Below are 18,586 nucleotides of genomic sequence, written 5' to 3'. Positions count from 1 at the left end.
GTTATTAAACACAAATAAAACATAAAACATCACTAGCCCATTTCAGGTGAAAATTATTAAACTTACCCTGTTAAACTTGTTAGTAAGATGCTTTCTGTTATTAGATAACTATTATGCATAATATTCTTATAAAGTAAAATAAAAATCTCTCACAAATCAGTAATACTTACATGCGTGGAACCACAGCAAGTATTACAGTATGCTCTGATGGCTCTACAGCACGAATAGACCTGAGGAAACAAAAATTTCTCAGCTACACTTAGTGCTTTCTCAATGTTGCTCTGAGTATCTACACTGAAAATATAAATGAAACCATGACTGAAAGACACCATTGAGGCTAGAAAACAGGATATTGCACTGCCAAACCTACCTATCCCCACTTAGACAAACCATTTTCATTTTGCTGCTAGATTCCTTTTGCTCTATGCAGTGCGGAAGGCAAGAGCTCCAAAAATACATAGCACAAACAGCAGCTTTTCAAATCCACTCTTTGTTTGCCCTGTGTACTCAAGTTATTTGGGGCAGACTGCCCTGAATGCGTGAGTTGAGAAACCCAGCACATTTCAATACCTGCTAGCTAATTTAAACAAGAATCTCTACCACTTCTCATATTTACCACTGTCCCTCTAGACATTCTAAAATTTTCTTTAGAGGGTGAGAAGTGCTTTTGAGGTATGCAAGTAAGAAAAGTGGGTATAGCAAATTATGACAGACTATCATTTATTAATTGCTGAATAAACAAAATTTAGCACCTTGCATAGTATTGGGAAACTGAAAAAAAAATGACAACCAATTACCAGAACACCCTATTCACTTTTTACAGGTGAAAAGTAAGTTTTTCACTCGTATCACACTGTCCTGAATAAATGATCTTTATTTTTGTTTGTTGGTCTTTCAGAAAAACTTACATCAGCACGAGTATTTGAGCATTAAAATGCCCCTTGTCATAAACATGGCAAATTTCAGGTCATGGTAGACTAGAAGTACAGTATGGTGCAAAATGTATTCTTCAGCTGAAACAGCATATTTTAGCAAAGCATCCCAATATTAAGCACTTGCAAGTGCACAAATGCTGCTTAGATAGAATCATGTGGACCAGAGGAGTGATGTGAAGTTCTACAGAGAACTGGCAGTGCCTGACCTAGTGGGCAAACATGCTCCTTTGAAGTCTGCAGCTTCAGACTTTGCTGTAGTAGTAAGCCAGGAAAAAAACAGAAGGGAATAATTTAACAACAGCTCTGGCTTATGCTCTGATAGAAGCCCATGACCTAGAGACAATTCTGCAATTCATCTTTGCCAAAAGTGTAGTTGTCATATTGTTATTCTCTTACAGATTTATGCAAACCTCCTAGTCTCAGTTCCCCAACTTCCATTTTCTTGTAATTTTGGGTGTTCATTTTTGTTTCTTTTTCACTATTTTTGTTTTAAAATTCAGAGGTTTTGTTTTGTACAATATATTCTGAAGCTCAAGAGAAGCATAAGGTCATTTAAGTTACCTGCAGATATCTTCTGCATCAAAATATCTGGAGTTCCTGTGATCTATAACAATTATTTCCTGGTGCTTATCAAGAAAACATTCAAGTGCTGACTCAGGAGTCCAGGCAATATTGCACCTGTATCCAGCTCTGTCACAAGCCCACCAGAAACCATTGCTTTGGTTGTCTTCTTTTGCAAAGATGAGCAAAACCTGCAAAGGATGCAAAACAGCAGCACCACATTAAACACACAAAGTAGTCCTCTGCATGGTGCAAATCTTAACAAACACTTCTGCTCTACGAAAGATTGAGTCTGCTTTGAAAGTGGGAAGGTTGAAGCACAGCTTGTAAAGCAGCTGATGCAGTAGTACAACGTTCTTAATGGATAGAGAGGTCATCAATAGATAATCAATAGTTAATTGAGTAGGTCTGGTTTTCAGGACTAGCTTGCTAGATGATGATTCTTTCCTACCTCCTATTCCAATTCATTCAGTAACCACCCAGAGTGTTCAAACATCATTGCCACTCCCATCAGGCCATCCAAGCTATGCACACTTTTGATTGTAAGGAACTGTCTGAAATCATCACTTTTCCCTGAATAGGGAAAAACAATTAACATAGCACAGTTTTATTCATAACCAATATTATTTCAATACTGAAAAGAGCAGGTTTGGATAGGATTAGGTGTGTGTGGGAGAAAATCAAACATCACAATTTTGTACTCAATAAATTGTCCCAAATTGTCCCTGAATATATGAGGTAGTTTCAACAATTTCAGCTGAACACTTAAGGAACTGCTCACGCAAAATTGGATAGGATGTGTGCTGAGGTGCCATTCTGAAAAGCAAGGAGATGCTGTAGGAAGCCTGTTTGCTAACTGACACGCAGAATAGAGACTGAAAACGGCTGTATTTCTGTGCTTCTCATGTAAGAGAAAATGTTTTTAGGAGAGAATATCCACTTCTATAATACATACATTATCAGAGTACAATTTATTCAGCAAGGAACACAAGTCATGTAGACATCCCTCATTACAATTTGCATATATTTACCATAGCGACAGGTAACTAACCATGCTGCTCTGTGTGTCAGATGAAGAAAAGGGCTAATTTAGTGCAAATATACTGTGAAAAAGAAGGGCTCACAAAGTCAAAAGTTTATCCACAGCTATTTAAATTGCACTGAAAGGCAGCAGCTAGAGAGTAATCACTTATAAAGCAAAATCCTGTTCATTTCACAAATAAAAGTCATACCTGACTTCAATGAAACAACCTGTCTGTGAAAAATTTGCAAAATTTTGCTCCAAATGCCCACAAGAGAAGTCAGTAACCTTTCATCTGTGCTGCTTTGTGCAGCTGTGGTGTCAGCCCAGGAATTTCAACACCGTCAGTCTAGAAGTTAGAAAAGGAGCATATCTTTCCTCTTATCCTGAGCTCTCTGTATTGTTGAATTCTAAACAATTAAAAAATCAATCAGTGTTACTGTGATAGAACCACCAGTCAAGATTTCATTAAACAGTGGAAGAAAAATATGTACTCAGAATTTCCATAATTATTAAGAAACAAATTAGGAAATTTCAAATTATTAGAAACAGGTTTGATTGCAACTAATAATAACTAGATTTGGTTTACTGACACACAACATCCAAGGTAAGTGTTGCCATTCTACCTAATGCCTGATTTTTTTTCCGGCCATCAAAGTGATGGAAAGCAGTGATGTGGTCAAGCTGCAGACTTTGTCTGCCCATTCTTGGGTCAAGTGCCTACTCAGATAGAATCTTCTGTTTGGTTCCAGCTGCCATTAGTTTTATTTTGTTCCTTTGTTTGAAAAAATATGGTTCAGAAAAATTTGGCATAGGAGTGTGCATATTTTTTGTATCTTCCTTCTCTCAGCACTTCTAGTTTGGAAAGAAAGGACTGCAAAATACAATAATTTACCAGCTGTAAAATAATACAGCCTAATTAAACCACCCAATCTCTCACTGGTAGCTAATTATTAGTGTGCAAATCCTTCCGAGAATATAAACGTTAAACGTTGTTTTAAAGTTTTACTACTATGCTTTCTCATTAGCATTTGTATGAAGCTTACTATTAATCACCAAAACATAACCTAACTAGAATTATAGCCTAAGATACTTTCTCAAAGTCAACATAAAAGTATAACAATTCAAATAAACAACATGATCAAGGAAATGCTTGAATTTGATCTGTGTCCCTTGGCAAAAAAAATGCAGGTAGTTATCTTTCGCTGCATAATTTGCCAATGTTGCTGTAAAAATCAGTGCTGCCCTGGTTTAGGAGCACCATGAACTTTCTCTATGGAGACCTTTATAATTTTGGTGATGTACTTTTTACTCTCTTTCTAAGTACTTGCTTCACACAGCTATTGCACATCTTGCTCCCAGTTTATTGTACAAATATAGAAAATGGTCAGAAATTTTCTCTAAAGAGCTTGAAATAAAATAAGGGACACCAGCTTAGGACATGCAGGATACTCAAAGAAAACAGAGAATTACAGCAACTTAAGAAGTTATTTAATTATTTTCACGTCATCATATCCCAGCAAGAGACTTTTAAGGTGGAAAAGACATAGTATCCCTGAATTAAGTTACAAAAATTTTAGTCCAAAAATTGGCATGAGGAAACAACAAAATGCTGTGCGTTGACATGGTTCATTTGCAGCTCATCAGGGAATTTCAAAATCATCAGACCAGAAATGGAGTTTGATGTCAATGCTGTGAAAGAGATTATGGCAAATGAATATCCTAAAAGGTGAGAAAATGAAGCATTTGAATAGGTGCACACCCAAACGTTTATCAGCCCTAATAAACACTTCTGCAACAAGATACAACACCTTTTTAATGTTTAAACACTAAATGTTTATAAAAACCACCTACCTCCTCTGTCCTCTGGAGAGGGCACATTTACATGTACTTTTATCATGGTCATTTCTAAGGTCTCAGAATCAAACCATTCCTATTTGCAAACCTTGGTACAAAATTGGGGCAGATGTGCAAGCTATATGTGGCATGTTAGGATGGCCAGGGCTTGTTCATTTACTTTAGACTCTCCCCCTTGCCTCTTAAGGCCAGAAGCACCTGGGTCATGATCCAGTATAAACCAAAGCAGATTTTTTCTCCAACATATACAGTCATAAAGTCCAGTGAGGAATCTATTTATGGTTTATGGCAGGTCACAGCCATAAGGTCACAGGTAAGGTCACCTCTCAGACAAAAAATGTGTGCCATTTCAAGGTCGGCACAGGTGTCCCAAAATAGCATAAAACGCACACCAGAATAAAATGAACTTTGCTAAGAAAAGTAGAAAAGTCCCAGTGGCAATTGTTTTAACAAACTGAACTTGCTTCTCAGACAATTGTAAACATTATTAATCACCCACAAACAGACATTTAAAATGTGACATTCCGTAGTTGTTTGCACTGTACAGAGAAACATGTAATTGCATTGTTACGATGGAATAAAAGATTAGCACACATTTTTAAATGTATGGATGTGTGTAACACTTGCCAAATTATCTGAGGCAATATGGTGTGTTCCACAAACAAAGAAGGTGGCTTTACATGAAGTGTTTTACCTTTACCATAATAAGTTAGCATATGGGAACGTCTTCGTAGAAAATTCTTCAGTTAATGATTTTACTTAAAGAATGGTTTCTGCTTTACTTAACATGGATGTTTACACTGATTCTCACTTCTGTTATGCAGGGACAAAAAACCATCCCCATCTGGCAAGATAGCAAGGCGAATGTCAGATTTAAAAACAAAAAAAATACCACTTTTGCTTCTTATATGAAAAATCTTCACTTGTAACAGCTAACACTGAAATGATGATACTTTGGCAAATCCAATTTCTACAATGCAATACACTGACATAAGGACTGAGAGTATTTGTAGTTGCTAAAGGACTGCTTTAGCATCTTTCTCAAGATGATCATGGTTTAAAGAATATTACTCTGTGAAGAGTTCTACATTTCTATGTTGAAATTCCCTGCAAAACCAAAGGCTGTTCTATTGCTGAAGCCGCTGTTCCACAATCTGGTTACAATATCAACAAATATTTCATTGGATCAAGTCATAATTAAGATGCTTAATAGTCATAAAAAATTAAAGCTCTATGATGCATATATACAATTTAGTTTCCCCAAGAATAGCATTTTTTCCACACATAAATTTTTCACAGAAAAAGTGATGGTGACTAAATGACTCCGTATTTTATAGAATTAAGTGACTCCAAGGTTAATTCAAATGAATTACATATCACTAGAACAATGTTAAAGCTTAAAACTATTTAATTTCCTATAATCTGAGAGTTCCAACACTTGTTATAAGCTAAAAAAAATAACACTTGGCATTTGTTTACTGTCACAGGAATAAAACCTACAGAAAAAGAAGCAGGTATAGGTGATGGCTGTTGCTCCTTAAGCTGAAGTTCAACCTGTTTTGTTGGAGGTCATATGATTTCTTGGATTGGGGATCTGTAGAACCACAGTTCTTTGCCCTGTTACAGTTCTCTGTCCTGTTGTGCAAACCCCAGAAAACCTGGATGTGTACTTAAACTCCATGAAGCTCTCTGCTTTGGTATATCAGAACTGAATAGTTTTTAATATGCACAGAGGAAGCTCTTATGTCTGTATGTTAATGCACATACACACATACTCCTACTAACAGGACATGGGTATGATGGGACATTAATGGAAATCTAAGCATATTGTTTACCAACTTAATTTACTTGTAAATCTCTTCTCAAGCAATCAGATACAGCAAAACACCTATTACCCATCTCACAATCCTTGTACAAGTGAAATGAAAATAAGATACTTAACTATAACTATTAACTATTAAGACTGAATTGGCTGTATCAAGAACCTGAAGGAGCATCTTACCTGAATTGGGTATTGTGTCAGTCTCATGGGCCCAACTTGTATTTCTGTAGTTGAAGCCTGCTAAAGAAGAGCAATACAGATATTTTTTTCAGTTCAGGTCTTAATAAGATAGCATTTTACACGCAAAAAGGAAAGACAAAACAGAACCACGAAAGAGGCTCAAAGGCAGGCTGGCATATGACTAGCAGCCTTAATTTGGCTGCTTTGAAGTGTATCTTACGTGATCATATTCACTAAATTCCTAATTTTGCTTTATTTGCTTGCAATTTAAAAATTGTAGGGTTTTAAACAAGGAATCAAGAAACACCACTTCCTTTTCCCTCTCTCCCCAGAAGAGTACTTTAGTTACATAGAAGGACTTGTATGTTGCTTAAGACTACAGAAAGCCATTTATTTCTGGCCAAAAATTGCCCTATTCATTTGAATGTAATACAGAACTAGTATTAAAGGTCTTGTGACATACACTAAATAACAGTGTTTTAATGGGTTTGATCAGGAAAGAAGTGACTTTTCAGACAAGGGAACTTGTTTGAGTTGCAGATTTAAAGCTGTTTCCCAGAACAACTCTAGTTTTCAGGTAAAAACATCACTACCATGTGAGCCATGACATTTTCAGAAGACATGAAAGCACATCATAATTTAAACCTACTGCAAGAAAGCCAGTAGATGTAGGTGGTGGCTGCTTTGTTTGTCATATTTCCTAGGAGTTGGACTACCTTAATACTTTTTGTATCTTGATACATTTCAATACACTTCTCCTGTACACCACTGATTTGTTTCACTTCAATCCATTAGTTACAGAAGGTTGTTAAGCAACAGAACAATACATATGTCTTCCCACAGATGCACATACATTTGAGTCTTTGAACCCTTAAAATGTTGTTCCCCTCATGCATATGGAGAATTAGTTGCAAGTTACCAATCTCCAAAAGGGTAGATTCTTTTGCTTTCCTAGTTACCAGTTACCCCAGGTACCTGGGGTAAGCAAATTAAAGCAATCACCCCCCAAGACATATAATTTGACCAAAATCCTAATTGTAGACAGAGTCCCGGGGCCATTCCCTGACACATAGGAATCCTGGAGCATTATTTCTGTGGCATTTTGCTCTGTGATGCTCGATAAGTTTGAGCCTTTTACACAGGCAACACCTAATCCTTCAAAAATGCATTTTTCAAAGGAATATGTAACAATATTCAAAATTATTGAAGGTACCAGTATTCAACATTTTCCTTCCGACAGTACAATACTGTGTTAAGTATTAACAGCCTTGCCTGCATGTGAGACAGTGGTATTATGTATAGCTACGACTGGCACGTTGGGCTTTCATGCACCACCGCACATCGATTCTTCTCAGCCCAACAACATACGTCAGAAGGTGGTAATGGGCAGTACTCCAAAAGATTAAACTACAAAGCCTGCCACTGTTCTCCAAAGCAAAAACTGCCTCCAATATAAATGTAGTTAACCTCTCCCTTTCTCACAGAAAAGCTTCACTTCCCACTTGAGCTCCCGCTGTAGCAGAAAGTAGCTTAGTGCCTGTAAGCGTATCTCAACAGAAATGAAAGCACCTATCATAAACCATGACTTGAGAGTAAGATTAGAGAAACAGTTCTCTGAAAGCTCCCACCTTCTCTTCCCCTTCAGCCAAAAAAGAAAAACAGCACATTCACACTTCACTGGTACTATCTAGGAAACTCTTCAAGACATTTTTTTATCTTGATTTACTTTTATTAAAAAAAAAAAGTTTAGAAAATCTGTAAGACTACACAACAGATCTGGGTCAGTGTCAGAGCAAAAGCTTCTTTTTTGACAGTGCACAGCTCAAACTGTCTCAGAATGTGTGGATCAAGAGCCTGGGATTTTTCAACAAAAGAAGAACACAGATATATCCATGTATGCTAGGACACAGATATTTATTTTATTATCCACTTATTAATGCTAGGGAAATATGCTAGGGAACTCACATTGTAAATGAATGCCTTCCACTTCCTACCACTTCAGAGGACATCCAGTTTTAGTCACTCTGTATTGCCAAAAATGGAATAACTGTCTCCAAGACATAGATCAATGCAGGCAAGTCTATCAAATCCAGAGATTACTTTATAGATTAGCCACTTTTCTTATCCTATTTATTGTAAAACAACAACAACAAAATAATCCACTCACTCAGACTCTGACTCAGAGTTTTTCTCCCTGTTGCTTCTGTGTCAGCCTCAGGAATAGAAAACACTAGAAAAAAAGAACATGAAAATCAAGGTCTTTCTCTCTCTTCCTCCCTTCCTTTCAGTTTCAGGGTGTTCCTGCCTTTCCTAGCAGCAGGAAAGCATGATGAAAATTGAGAAATCTGAGCCTTCTGATGTAGGTGAACTTGTCCCTGTCCTGCTCTGTGCAGAAATGATAGGGTCAGAACCACAGAGGGATGCAAAATAGGTGCTGTTATATATGAAAGATTGCCATGTATAGCCCTTAAGTCCCCAAAATGACTAACTTCATTACTTATACAACACACGGAAACAGATGGAACTGTCAAATTAAGACTGGTAATGAACTTCAGTATGGGAAGGATAAATAAACCTTCTTGTCAAATATAGCAAAAAGTACATCTGAAATACTCCTTCCTGAGTCTTGTTTTACAACCCGAATCAGACCCTTGGATTTATATTTACCCAAATTACTGTGGGTATAAGTGACTGACTCACTTTTTCAAAACTCAGCTATGGGAGGCAACAAGAATAATCACATGTGTCTGGCCTTCACAAATGTCCTATGAATCTCTCATGGGCCTAAAGGAACAAATTCCACATCTTCTGAACTTCCAGAAAAATGTGACCATGTGGACATGGCATAGCAGTGATACCATGACTGCTGTTCATTTTCTCACATAAGTGAATATCACATTGCTGATGATTTCCAATTTAAATGAAGCTCTCATTATGTGACTGACTGCTAGGAAGGACTGTTAATAGATCTGCAGTCTAAATCAATTGGTGTAGTAGCTCACAACAGACTTTTCTGGTAAAACACGGAGAGATAAGCCTGATTCCAAAGAGGTCAGTGAGAAAATCCCCGATTTCAGTGAGCAGAGGAACAGCCACAGTGTTGGAAGCAAAGAAATAAAAAATAAAGTAACCACCTGGAAACACTAAAAGCTTAAAAAAGTGAAAAAAATTTTGGTTTAACATTTTAAACTGCCTAATATTATTTTCAATATCATTATAACATCCTAACCAATCTCCACAGGAATAAGTTATTAATCAAATAATTAGACCAAATCAATGGCACTTTCTTAACTATTATGCTTTTTTGTAAATCAGTGATCATCAATTACCTTACTATCATAGCAGTGACATTAAGCAAAATGCAGTTACTGCTTCATTAAATTTCCACCTTTCTAAATTATCAGTACAAAAATCTTTACCCCCTTATGCCTGCAGACTTACAGCCCCTGCAGTTTATGAATCATCAATAATTACCAACACACCACTGTAATTAGTGTTGACTAATTACTACAGAAAAATCTTCTTGCATAATTCTGTGCTGCTCCAAAGCAACAACTGCAGCTGCAGCCAAACAAGCAGTGAAGCAAGGTGTAGTGGGTTGACCCTGGCCAGATACCAAGTACACACTAAAGCCGTTCTCTCACTCGCCCTCTGCAACTGGACAGAGGAGAGAGAACAAAAAACAGCTAAGGATTCATGAGCTGAGATAACAGCTGGGAGAGGTCACATACTGATCACCTTCACAGGCAAAACAGACTCAAAGTGGGGATAGTACTTAAATTTATTACTAACAGGATAAGAGCCAAAGAGTGAGAAATAAAACAGTCTTAAAAACACCTTCCTCTCCCCTCTCTTTCCTTCCATGTTCTCCCTCCTTCCCCCCAGCAGTGCAGGGGAATGCGGGTTTCAGTCAGTTGTTTCTGCACTGCTCAGAGAGAGGAGCCCTTCCCCTGCTCCCGTGGGGTCCCTCCCACGGGAGACAATCCTTGATGGACCTCTCCAGCATGAGTCCATCCCTCAGGCAGCAGTTCTTCCCAAACTGCTGTCCCGTGGGTCACTCCTCCATGGGATGCAGTCCTTCATGACTGAGCTGTACCGACGCGAGTCCCCACAGGGGACACAAGTCCTACTCGGGAAAAACCTGCTTCAGTGTGGGGTTCCCTCTCCACAGGTTGCAGGTCCCTGGTAGGACCCTGCTCCATCTTGGGCCTCCCACAGGGTCACAGCTTCCTTCATGCATCCCATGGCTTTAGTGTGTACTTGGTATCTGGCCAGGGTCAACCCACTATACAAAGGTGTTGTGAGTTCAGCCTCCTGAAAAGGCTCAGGATGGATGTGCCAGTTGAGAAGCATCACACAGATGCCAAGGTCCCTTTGGACACCCTTTTGTCCAGAAGGCTCCTTTCCTCTACCCTCTGTATCTTTTTTCTCTTTAGTTACTCTCACACTGGTGCATCCCTTCCTTCACCTTTGTAGTATGTTTTGAGACCTCTGTCCCTTTGGTTTAGCAAATGGGTAACAGGACTCTCTTTTTGACCCAGCTTTCCCCTGGTTACATCTCCCCATCTTTGCTAGGGCTCACTTGCACTTCTCTCCAGCTTGCTTTCCCCCATCCACACCACTGGTGAGAGCTGACAACTCAGCCTGCCCTTTGGCACTTACCATTTCCACTTTTGATTATACCACTATTTTCAATCTCAAATCCCTTGTGGTGGTGTTGTTGTTGTTATTGTTTTTTTTTCCCCTGGCCAAACTACAGTCCTGAAAAGAATTACAACCATATATGATCTCAACACAGGCCTTAGCCAGCTTGAATTCCCTTATGAGACACAGGACACAGAGCTATTTTCTAACACCCCTGGCCTGGAGCTGGTGTCCTGCTCCTCTGCTTGCTACAGCACACCTGACCAGGGTGCCCAGCTTCTCTTCCACTGTTAGCAGAGTTACACTCCTCTTCTTTGTCTTGCCTTCTTTAGCAGAACTATATCCCAGTCTTTATCACCTTTTACTTTTTTTATCACTTCTGGTCCTTTCAACTCCACTGGCATTTTTGTGTAGTTTAACACTTGGCAACTCTTTCTCTGTTTGGAGTTTCCTCGCGTTTCTTTTCCAGCTTCAATTGTTACAAAGAATATCACTTGACCTGTTCAGCAATTTGTGGACAGATTTACAAAGTTCTTTCCACCTCTGAGTCAAAAAGTCACTAAATGATAAGCTGTTAAAGATTAAGTAGGACGAATCACTACACACTCATACTGATGGTGAGTTGGTTCTGAACTAGATGCCTTCTGGCTTGACCTCTGTGGCTTTTTCAGACACCATCTTTCCCTGCCTCAGTCATTTGACCTGCTGCCTCTGTTTGTCCTCTGTACCCACTCTCTTTCGGGAACCACTGCTCTCTGCCACCTCTGTTGTTAGAATCTGTTGGTCCTTTTTTTTCTTTTTTTCCTGTTAAATTCCCCTTGCTGTGGTTTCCAGTTAACTTTTGCATCTGCTTCCCCAGCTGCTCATGCCCTTCATTTTTTTGGCTCCCACTAGAGGACTGCCAACTCACTCTACTCCACAAGCTCCTCCCCTTATGCCAGCCAGCTGCTACCTTTCCAAGGAGTCCAGAGGAGCATTACATAGTTGAATAGCTCAACTCTGAGGCTAATGCAAGGTCATGTTATTTTATTTCTGAAAATAATGATCAAACACACATACCATTTAGAAGAAATAAGGTTTCATCATTGTTGACACAGCCACTGCAATCTCTGCAAGCATCTCTAACAGAAGCCTGACCCATCAGATACATAGGAACTGGCTAAAAAAAATGCATATGCATTTCAAAGAAGTAGTCTGTTCATGACATATGTGACAACACACATCGAGGCATGCAGCATGAAAACACTACATACACAGGCAAAAAACTGGACCCCAAATCCACAAAGACATCTAGGTTTGGCAGGGTCTATTGTGCTTTGTAAGTGCATGTAGCTCAAGGGTAGAGTTCACAAATCTGTGTCTGGTCCTTCTGCTTCTCAAAAGCAAGCAGAATTGGGATAAGGCCACCCTGATGCCTCCAGTTAAAGCTATGTCACTGCACACAAGAGAATTGAAAATTTACCAGGGAGAGGAACAAAGTCAAGGGAAAGTAGAGCCTTCCCTTTTGTGACCATTTTCACCTCTGGGTGAGGAAATCAGGCTCCTGTTGCATACTCTCAATCATGACCCTTGAACACCTTTTTTGCAGTGACTTGTGTCTGAAAAGAAGCCTAACTTTCTTTCCCAACTCCCTCTTTCTCACCAATCTTGTCTTCACCTGGTGGGAGAGAAGCATTGGAAACCAAGCATGACTAACCATAGGCTATCATACACCAGATGCACCAGCCCACTGTCATCTCTGCATTTCCCTTACGCTCTGAGAATATCAACCCAACTTCTGGGGACCTGCCATAGAGATGTCTCTGGCTGTGAACTCCACGTATTCTTCAGTGTGAGCCAAGTGCCAAGATTTCCTAGCTTAGTAGAGCTGAGATTGGCAGCAGTTCTGGAGATAAGCAGAAGTACTCATAAAAACATCAAAGTAAGGATCAAATGCCTGAAGCTGAATTTCTGTGAATTACAAAGTTGATAACATATTGAATGTTTTTATGTTTGGTTCTCAGAGTCAGCTCCTACAACTGCTTCTGGGTAAAGCTGAAAAGATCTGTCTGATCAGAATCAGCTTCAGGAACAGATGTCAAGATTTCTATCTTTCTTCCTTCATTTTCACTCCTCTCTATACTGTTTCTTGAATTATGTTTCAAATAAGAAATTAGGAAAGGAAGCATTCAAAACCATAGATGTGTTTCTTTTCTGTATCTCACTCCTTTTCCCCCTGTGCAATATAATCCATTCATCAAGCAATTACAGCCAGTAGTGATAGTATAAACTTCCTATTTCAATTTAAAATCATTGGTAAGGGAAGAAAAGTGAACCAGTGGGATGCAGACAAACCTCTGAAAGACATGGGGAAGAGAAAAGGGAACAAAGGGCAGCTAGCACAAACAAGTCACAATCAATGGATCATCCTAAGGACAACAAAAACTGAGAAAGAAAACTGTACCTCTGTCAGGTTGCTAAAGATTTTAGATGACTGCTTGAACAAGCAAGTTGACACTTGTAAAATAATCCTATGAGCTCTAATATAATGTGTCTGATATAAAAGGATAACCTAAGAAAGAATATTATTTAATATTATTTTAGGACTTTTTGCATTCTGTTCATACTTCACTAGTGGCTGCCTTGCGAATGCATTGTCATAATAGGACAATAGAACAACCAAGTGGAAAAGACACTAGTTCAGCCATTATGGAGCTACATTTGACAAACAACCTACTATTGTGGGGCAGCCCTCAATTCTGCTCACAGCAGCAGCTACTTATGGACCTGTCAGTGGCACAAAAAGCTCAAAACTCCTTAATCCATAGAGGCTAGTCCAGACGTATTTTAGTTCTATAATTTGCTGATTAAGGTTTTCAACAGAATATCAAAGCAATCCTGCAGGATTGTACACACAGTTTCTCACCATGCAGATTTTTCTCGTATGAATTCAATGGTCATGATCTGCACCTAGGTGCTACTAAGACCACTCAAAAATTCTGATTCTTGATGTCAGCAGAAAATAGAATTGGTGTCCAAGACACAGTTGGTTGAACATATTTGATTAGGATGTTCCTTAATAAAACACTGCAAATCTCTGGGGAGATTTCTAAACAAATTCCCATGTTCTTTTTAGAAACACTGTGAGAAACAATCAAAAATTGGTCAGACAAACAAATCTTGGCCCAATATCCGATCTTCAGAAGTGGTCAAAAGCAGATGTAAACTGAAAAATGTAAAAACAAGGTAAGCACAGTGATACTGTTCCTTACGCCACCTCAGCTTGATGCTTATAGCTCATCTCAGGTTATGCTTTGCTGTTCACAAAACAGCAGGACATGTAAATTAAGATCATACTTTTCTCCACTGACCATGTACAGTGTTTCAAAATCTACAGCAGTAAGAAATGGCCTCCCCTTCTCCCAGATATTCAGAACCTGAAAAAGAAGGGCCTGATTAATGGCTTGAGATGCTCAGTGGAACAGCAATGAATCACAAAACTTTTGGCTTAAAGGGACCCCTGAAAGTCATCTAGTCCCTCCAAGTGGTGCTATCACAATGCTATCACAGGTCAAAGATCCCTTTTCAGCATGGCTGCTGTGCAGGCAATTACACTGCAGCCTGTATGGACAAGAAAGGAATTAAAATCTGTTTACTGGACAAATGGTTTAACTCCCAAACTACAACGTTCTTAGATTTGTGAAAAGAAAACCAACTACAGAATGCAGTCACCAATGACATCAAGTTTATTTTGAATACTGACTTTGTCAACAGAATTTTCTCTGAAAGTGTGTTTATTTTGTCAGCACACACATTTCACGTCACTAAATATGCAAGGCAGGTAAGTTATGCTAATGTCCTTGCAGTGTGAAGATGCAAGGGGAAAACAAACTTTTCCAAACATCTATCAAAGTAAACAGAATCTGCCCAAGACTTGTGGGTCTTGGCATGGTGAGATCTCTTTCTGTAAATCTGTTTGTAATTACTGTCCATTCTCAAATTTGAAGGAGCATGAGTCACACACATTAGTGGGGAATCCAATCAAATCTCTGTACACCAACCCTAGCAAAAAACACAGCAACTAAGCCTGAACTGTTTCAGAAATACATGCACTGGTGTTTACGAGAGAGCAAAATTCAAGACTATAGATACAGAAAGATTTAAAAACTGTTCCTATTTTCATCTTTGTATGTTGAACTAGCCAAAAAAGTAACTACTGTGAGGATAGGAACAAAGATCCAAACAAAACAACCTTATGCTACCATGTAAATTTATGGTGAACCCATGCTTTCAATGCTGTACATAATCTTTTGTTTTCCTTGAGATAAATTAACCAAAACTAGAAAAATTAAAGAGAAAGCAACAAGAATTTTCATGGTATTCCAAGGCATTTTTTGATAACTAAAAAGACTAGGTTGCTTCTGCCAGAAGAGAGCTATCTAAGGAATGGAATAGGCATCTATGAAATCATGAACAGTGTAGGGCAGAACAAAGAATGACTCATCAATAGTATCCACAATACAAGAAATATGACGTTTCCCTTAAAGCAGGCCACTGGAGGGGGCGTTGGTAAAACAGCAGTTGAACAAAATTTACCGAGGGTAGGCCCCTGTGTTGCTGCAGAACACATCAGTAGGAACACAGCTTCAATTCACAAGCCCCTCAGTTAAAGGTTAAAAGAGGCCCAGGGAACAATCCCTCTCCATCTACGCTCTTCTCTACCTGTTGTGTAAGGCTCCTTGTGCTTACTCGAGACAAGATAACAGGCAGACAGACCTATGGTTCAATACAGTAGATCAGTTCTTGCACATGGCTATTGAAATTGATAAAAAAAAAATTGAAGTGAGTTTCAATACCAGAAATTTCAGATAATATGATAATAGATACATGAATGGAAACAGCTAGAGCATAAATCTGCAGCAAGATATTAGTGAAATAAACACGATCTTCTTCCACCACCTCTTGGTCTAGGTAAATACTCATAACTTAGAAAGCATAGAGTTAGTTTGCAATCAAACAATTACTTCAAAATTAAAATTAACTTTGTCTTCCAAACACTGACTAAGAAAAAGCATCTGGCAGTTGTCTGCATACACCTGAGGGTCTCTGAGATCAGCATTTGCCCTAGAGACTGTTCGGTTCCCTTGGCTTTGCCAAAAAACAAATCCCAAGTTCTACTTCTGTGCTGGGTTGTGGGAGGCATACCTCCAGGGTTCTGTGATGTCAGCAAGAGCTTGCTGGAAGACAGTTACACATTTGAAACTCTTCTTGAAAATTAGCAAAGGAAGAAGTTAAGTATTTTACTATGTGAATATTCAGGAGTTTTCCGCAAGTCTACTACTAGGAAAGGACAACTTGTCTCCGTTCTCTTCATCAATGTATTGCTGGCTTTTGTTGTTCCTTGTTGAAAAATATTTTAATTCAGATAGATGTTGACAATGTCCTGGTTTCAGACACGACAGGATTAATTTTTTGGAGTAGCTGGGAGGGGGCATGGCCAAGACCCTGTAGTTATTCTATACCACCTCACATCATTGCTTGGGGCAGGGGGGGAAGGGACTCTCTCTATTCCTGGGAGAAGGGGTTCCTTCCAGGCAAGAAAACTTGGTGGATGGAGTGGTCCAGCACTGTTTATTGTCGGGGGCTTTCCATTGTTTCTTTCTCTTATACCTTTTGCTATTATTATTGTTACTGTTACTGTTTGTTTTCTTATCCCATCGCTGTTTCCAGTAAACTGTTCTTATCTCAACCCACCATCTTTTCTTTTTGTGACTCCAGCTGGAGGGGGAAGAGGGGAAGCAGCAGTGTGGTTTTAGCAGGATTACTAAATTGAAGGATGCCATTCCTAAGCCATGACAGACAAGAAATAGCATGCTCTCAAATAATTTAATGCTACTGTTACAGTAGTAAATAACCTATCTATTTTCTTACTGAAGGACATAAATATTGTTGTCTTGGTTTCCATTGTTTAACATAAACTATACAGAATTTTACTGAAAGTGAACAAAATCACTAAGACTATGCCCCTCAATAGCCTGAGAACAGTCAGACGCAGCACCTGAAATACTGACGTGCAAGTGCACACATAGGCATTATGGACTCTACTCCAAGGGTTAAAAGGAAAAAAACCCCTTTTTGACCCAAGGTATGTGCTGCGTTTTTAATCTACCATTTCTCCAACACTATTCACTGTAGATACTACTAGCTATCAATATCAGCCTAAGGCTGGAGTGGGTAGCAGGCCGCTTCTTCAGAGATGCATGATGGACATCACCATCAGAGCTTTGGTTTAGTATCACCTCCTCTTATTTCTTCTCTTGGGTAGACATAGCTGGAAGAATTTTTTTCCTGGTTCAAAGAGGTCTGCTCCTATTATTTTTTGCCAGCTACAGCAATGCATCTACATACTATCTCGGCCTAAAACCTCTATAAAACACTACATTCCTCTTGCTGGAACAAAGGGAAAAAAAACCCAACAAAAACCAGAACAAACATGTTCTGATGACAGTGAGTCATTTATTGAAGTTTTCTGAATTGTGTTTCACTTAGAAAAAAACTCAGCATTGAACTTTGATCTACATTTCACAAAAATACCAAAATAAGCTCCAGTAAAGAAAAGGGTATTGTATCTAAAGAACAGGAATATGTCCTTTGAAGACATAATGGTGCCTCTTCCTTGCCCCTTCACAGTCAGACAGTGTTTGTTTTACAGCACTTCTGTCCTGTTTGTTCGAGTCTGGAGACAGCCAGCTGAAAACAACTAGTTTGGCCTTTTAATTAAAATGTTAGCATCTGCAAGATATGCCTTAGAATTATACCTAGAAACTCTATCAAAACAAACAAACAAAAACAAAAATACAAACCCCAACAACTCCAAATTGCAAATACACAGTACAAATAGCAATAAAACAAAAATTAAATCTTCCCAAGTTTTTAGGATAACAGGTACATATGGGCACTTTTCCCATTACCATGTAACATTGACTCTGAAATCCAAAAATAGCATTTAAATATATGTCAAAATTAATTAGTTTGCTGTCGCTCTTTTAATTAGAAATCCACAAATAGAATTATTTCAAGAGCAGACCCTACCATCTCCATGTCTGTTATTGTGCAACTACAAATTATCAACATGAAAGTCTCTGCCATATCTCACACTAAAAATTGTGCAGACAATGAAAATCAGAGCCAAATTCTCATCAAAATAAACAGCTCCAAGGTTCCCATGATGACTGAATAATTCACGATCACATTTAATTAAGTTTAAGTTTCTATTTTAGTTTTGACAAAGCCACTGCAGACGGCAGCAATCATGCCTCAAATATTCCAAGACTGATATCCAGATATCACCTTCTGGGATGTGCACACTGTCTTGCCCACTGGTGAGTCATCTGACTAAGCCACATAGATGTTACCCAAACCCAGCATTTTTCACCATCTCTATTTTGTCATTCAAGACTAAATTGTTTATGAAGCTTGTCTCACCTATTTTAGTTTATAATCCTCAGAGACAGAGATCACCTATCACTTTTATAATATGCCACATAATAGGGCACACGGGCTGATTAATTCTATAAGCTCTACCCA

The 18,586-nt window shown here is 38.7% G+C and overlaps 1 protein-coding gene across 1 annotated transcript in view; it reads right to left on the bottom strand.

Annotated features, from left to right (window-relative positions):
* PDE8B (phosphodiesterase 8B) overlaps positions 1–6,431 on the bottom strand; it is a 40,514-nt gene extending 34,083 nt beyond the window's left edge. Inside the window, exons 1-3 of the mRNA XM_018070306.2 lie at positions 6,377–6,431; positions 1,497–1,687; positions 171–230 (exon numbers count right to left, since the gene is read on the bottom strand). Of these exons, the coding sequence (XP_017925795.1) occupies positions 171–230; positions 1,497–1,687; positions 6,377–6,403 (278 nt within the window). The 5' untranslated portion in view covers positions 6,404–6,431. The remainder of the gene's footprint in view (positions 1–170; positions 231–1,496; positions 1,688–6,376) is intronic.
* Positions 6,432–18,586: the final 12,155 nt, after the last annotated feature.

The sequence above is a fragment of the Manacus vitellinus genome, unplaced genomic scaffold (assembly GCF_001715985.3).
Source record: "Manacus vitellinus isolate BGI_N305 unplaced genomic scaffold, ASM171598v3 scaffold_18_pilon, whole genome shotgun sequence".
Taxonomy (NCBI): domain Eukaryota; kingdom Metazoa; phylum Chordata; class Aves; order Passeriformes; family Pipridae; genus Manacus; species Manacus vitellinus.
The sequence above is the reverse complement of the archived record's forward strand: the minus strand, read 5'-3'. Positions and strand labels throughout refer to the sequence as shown.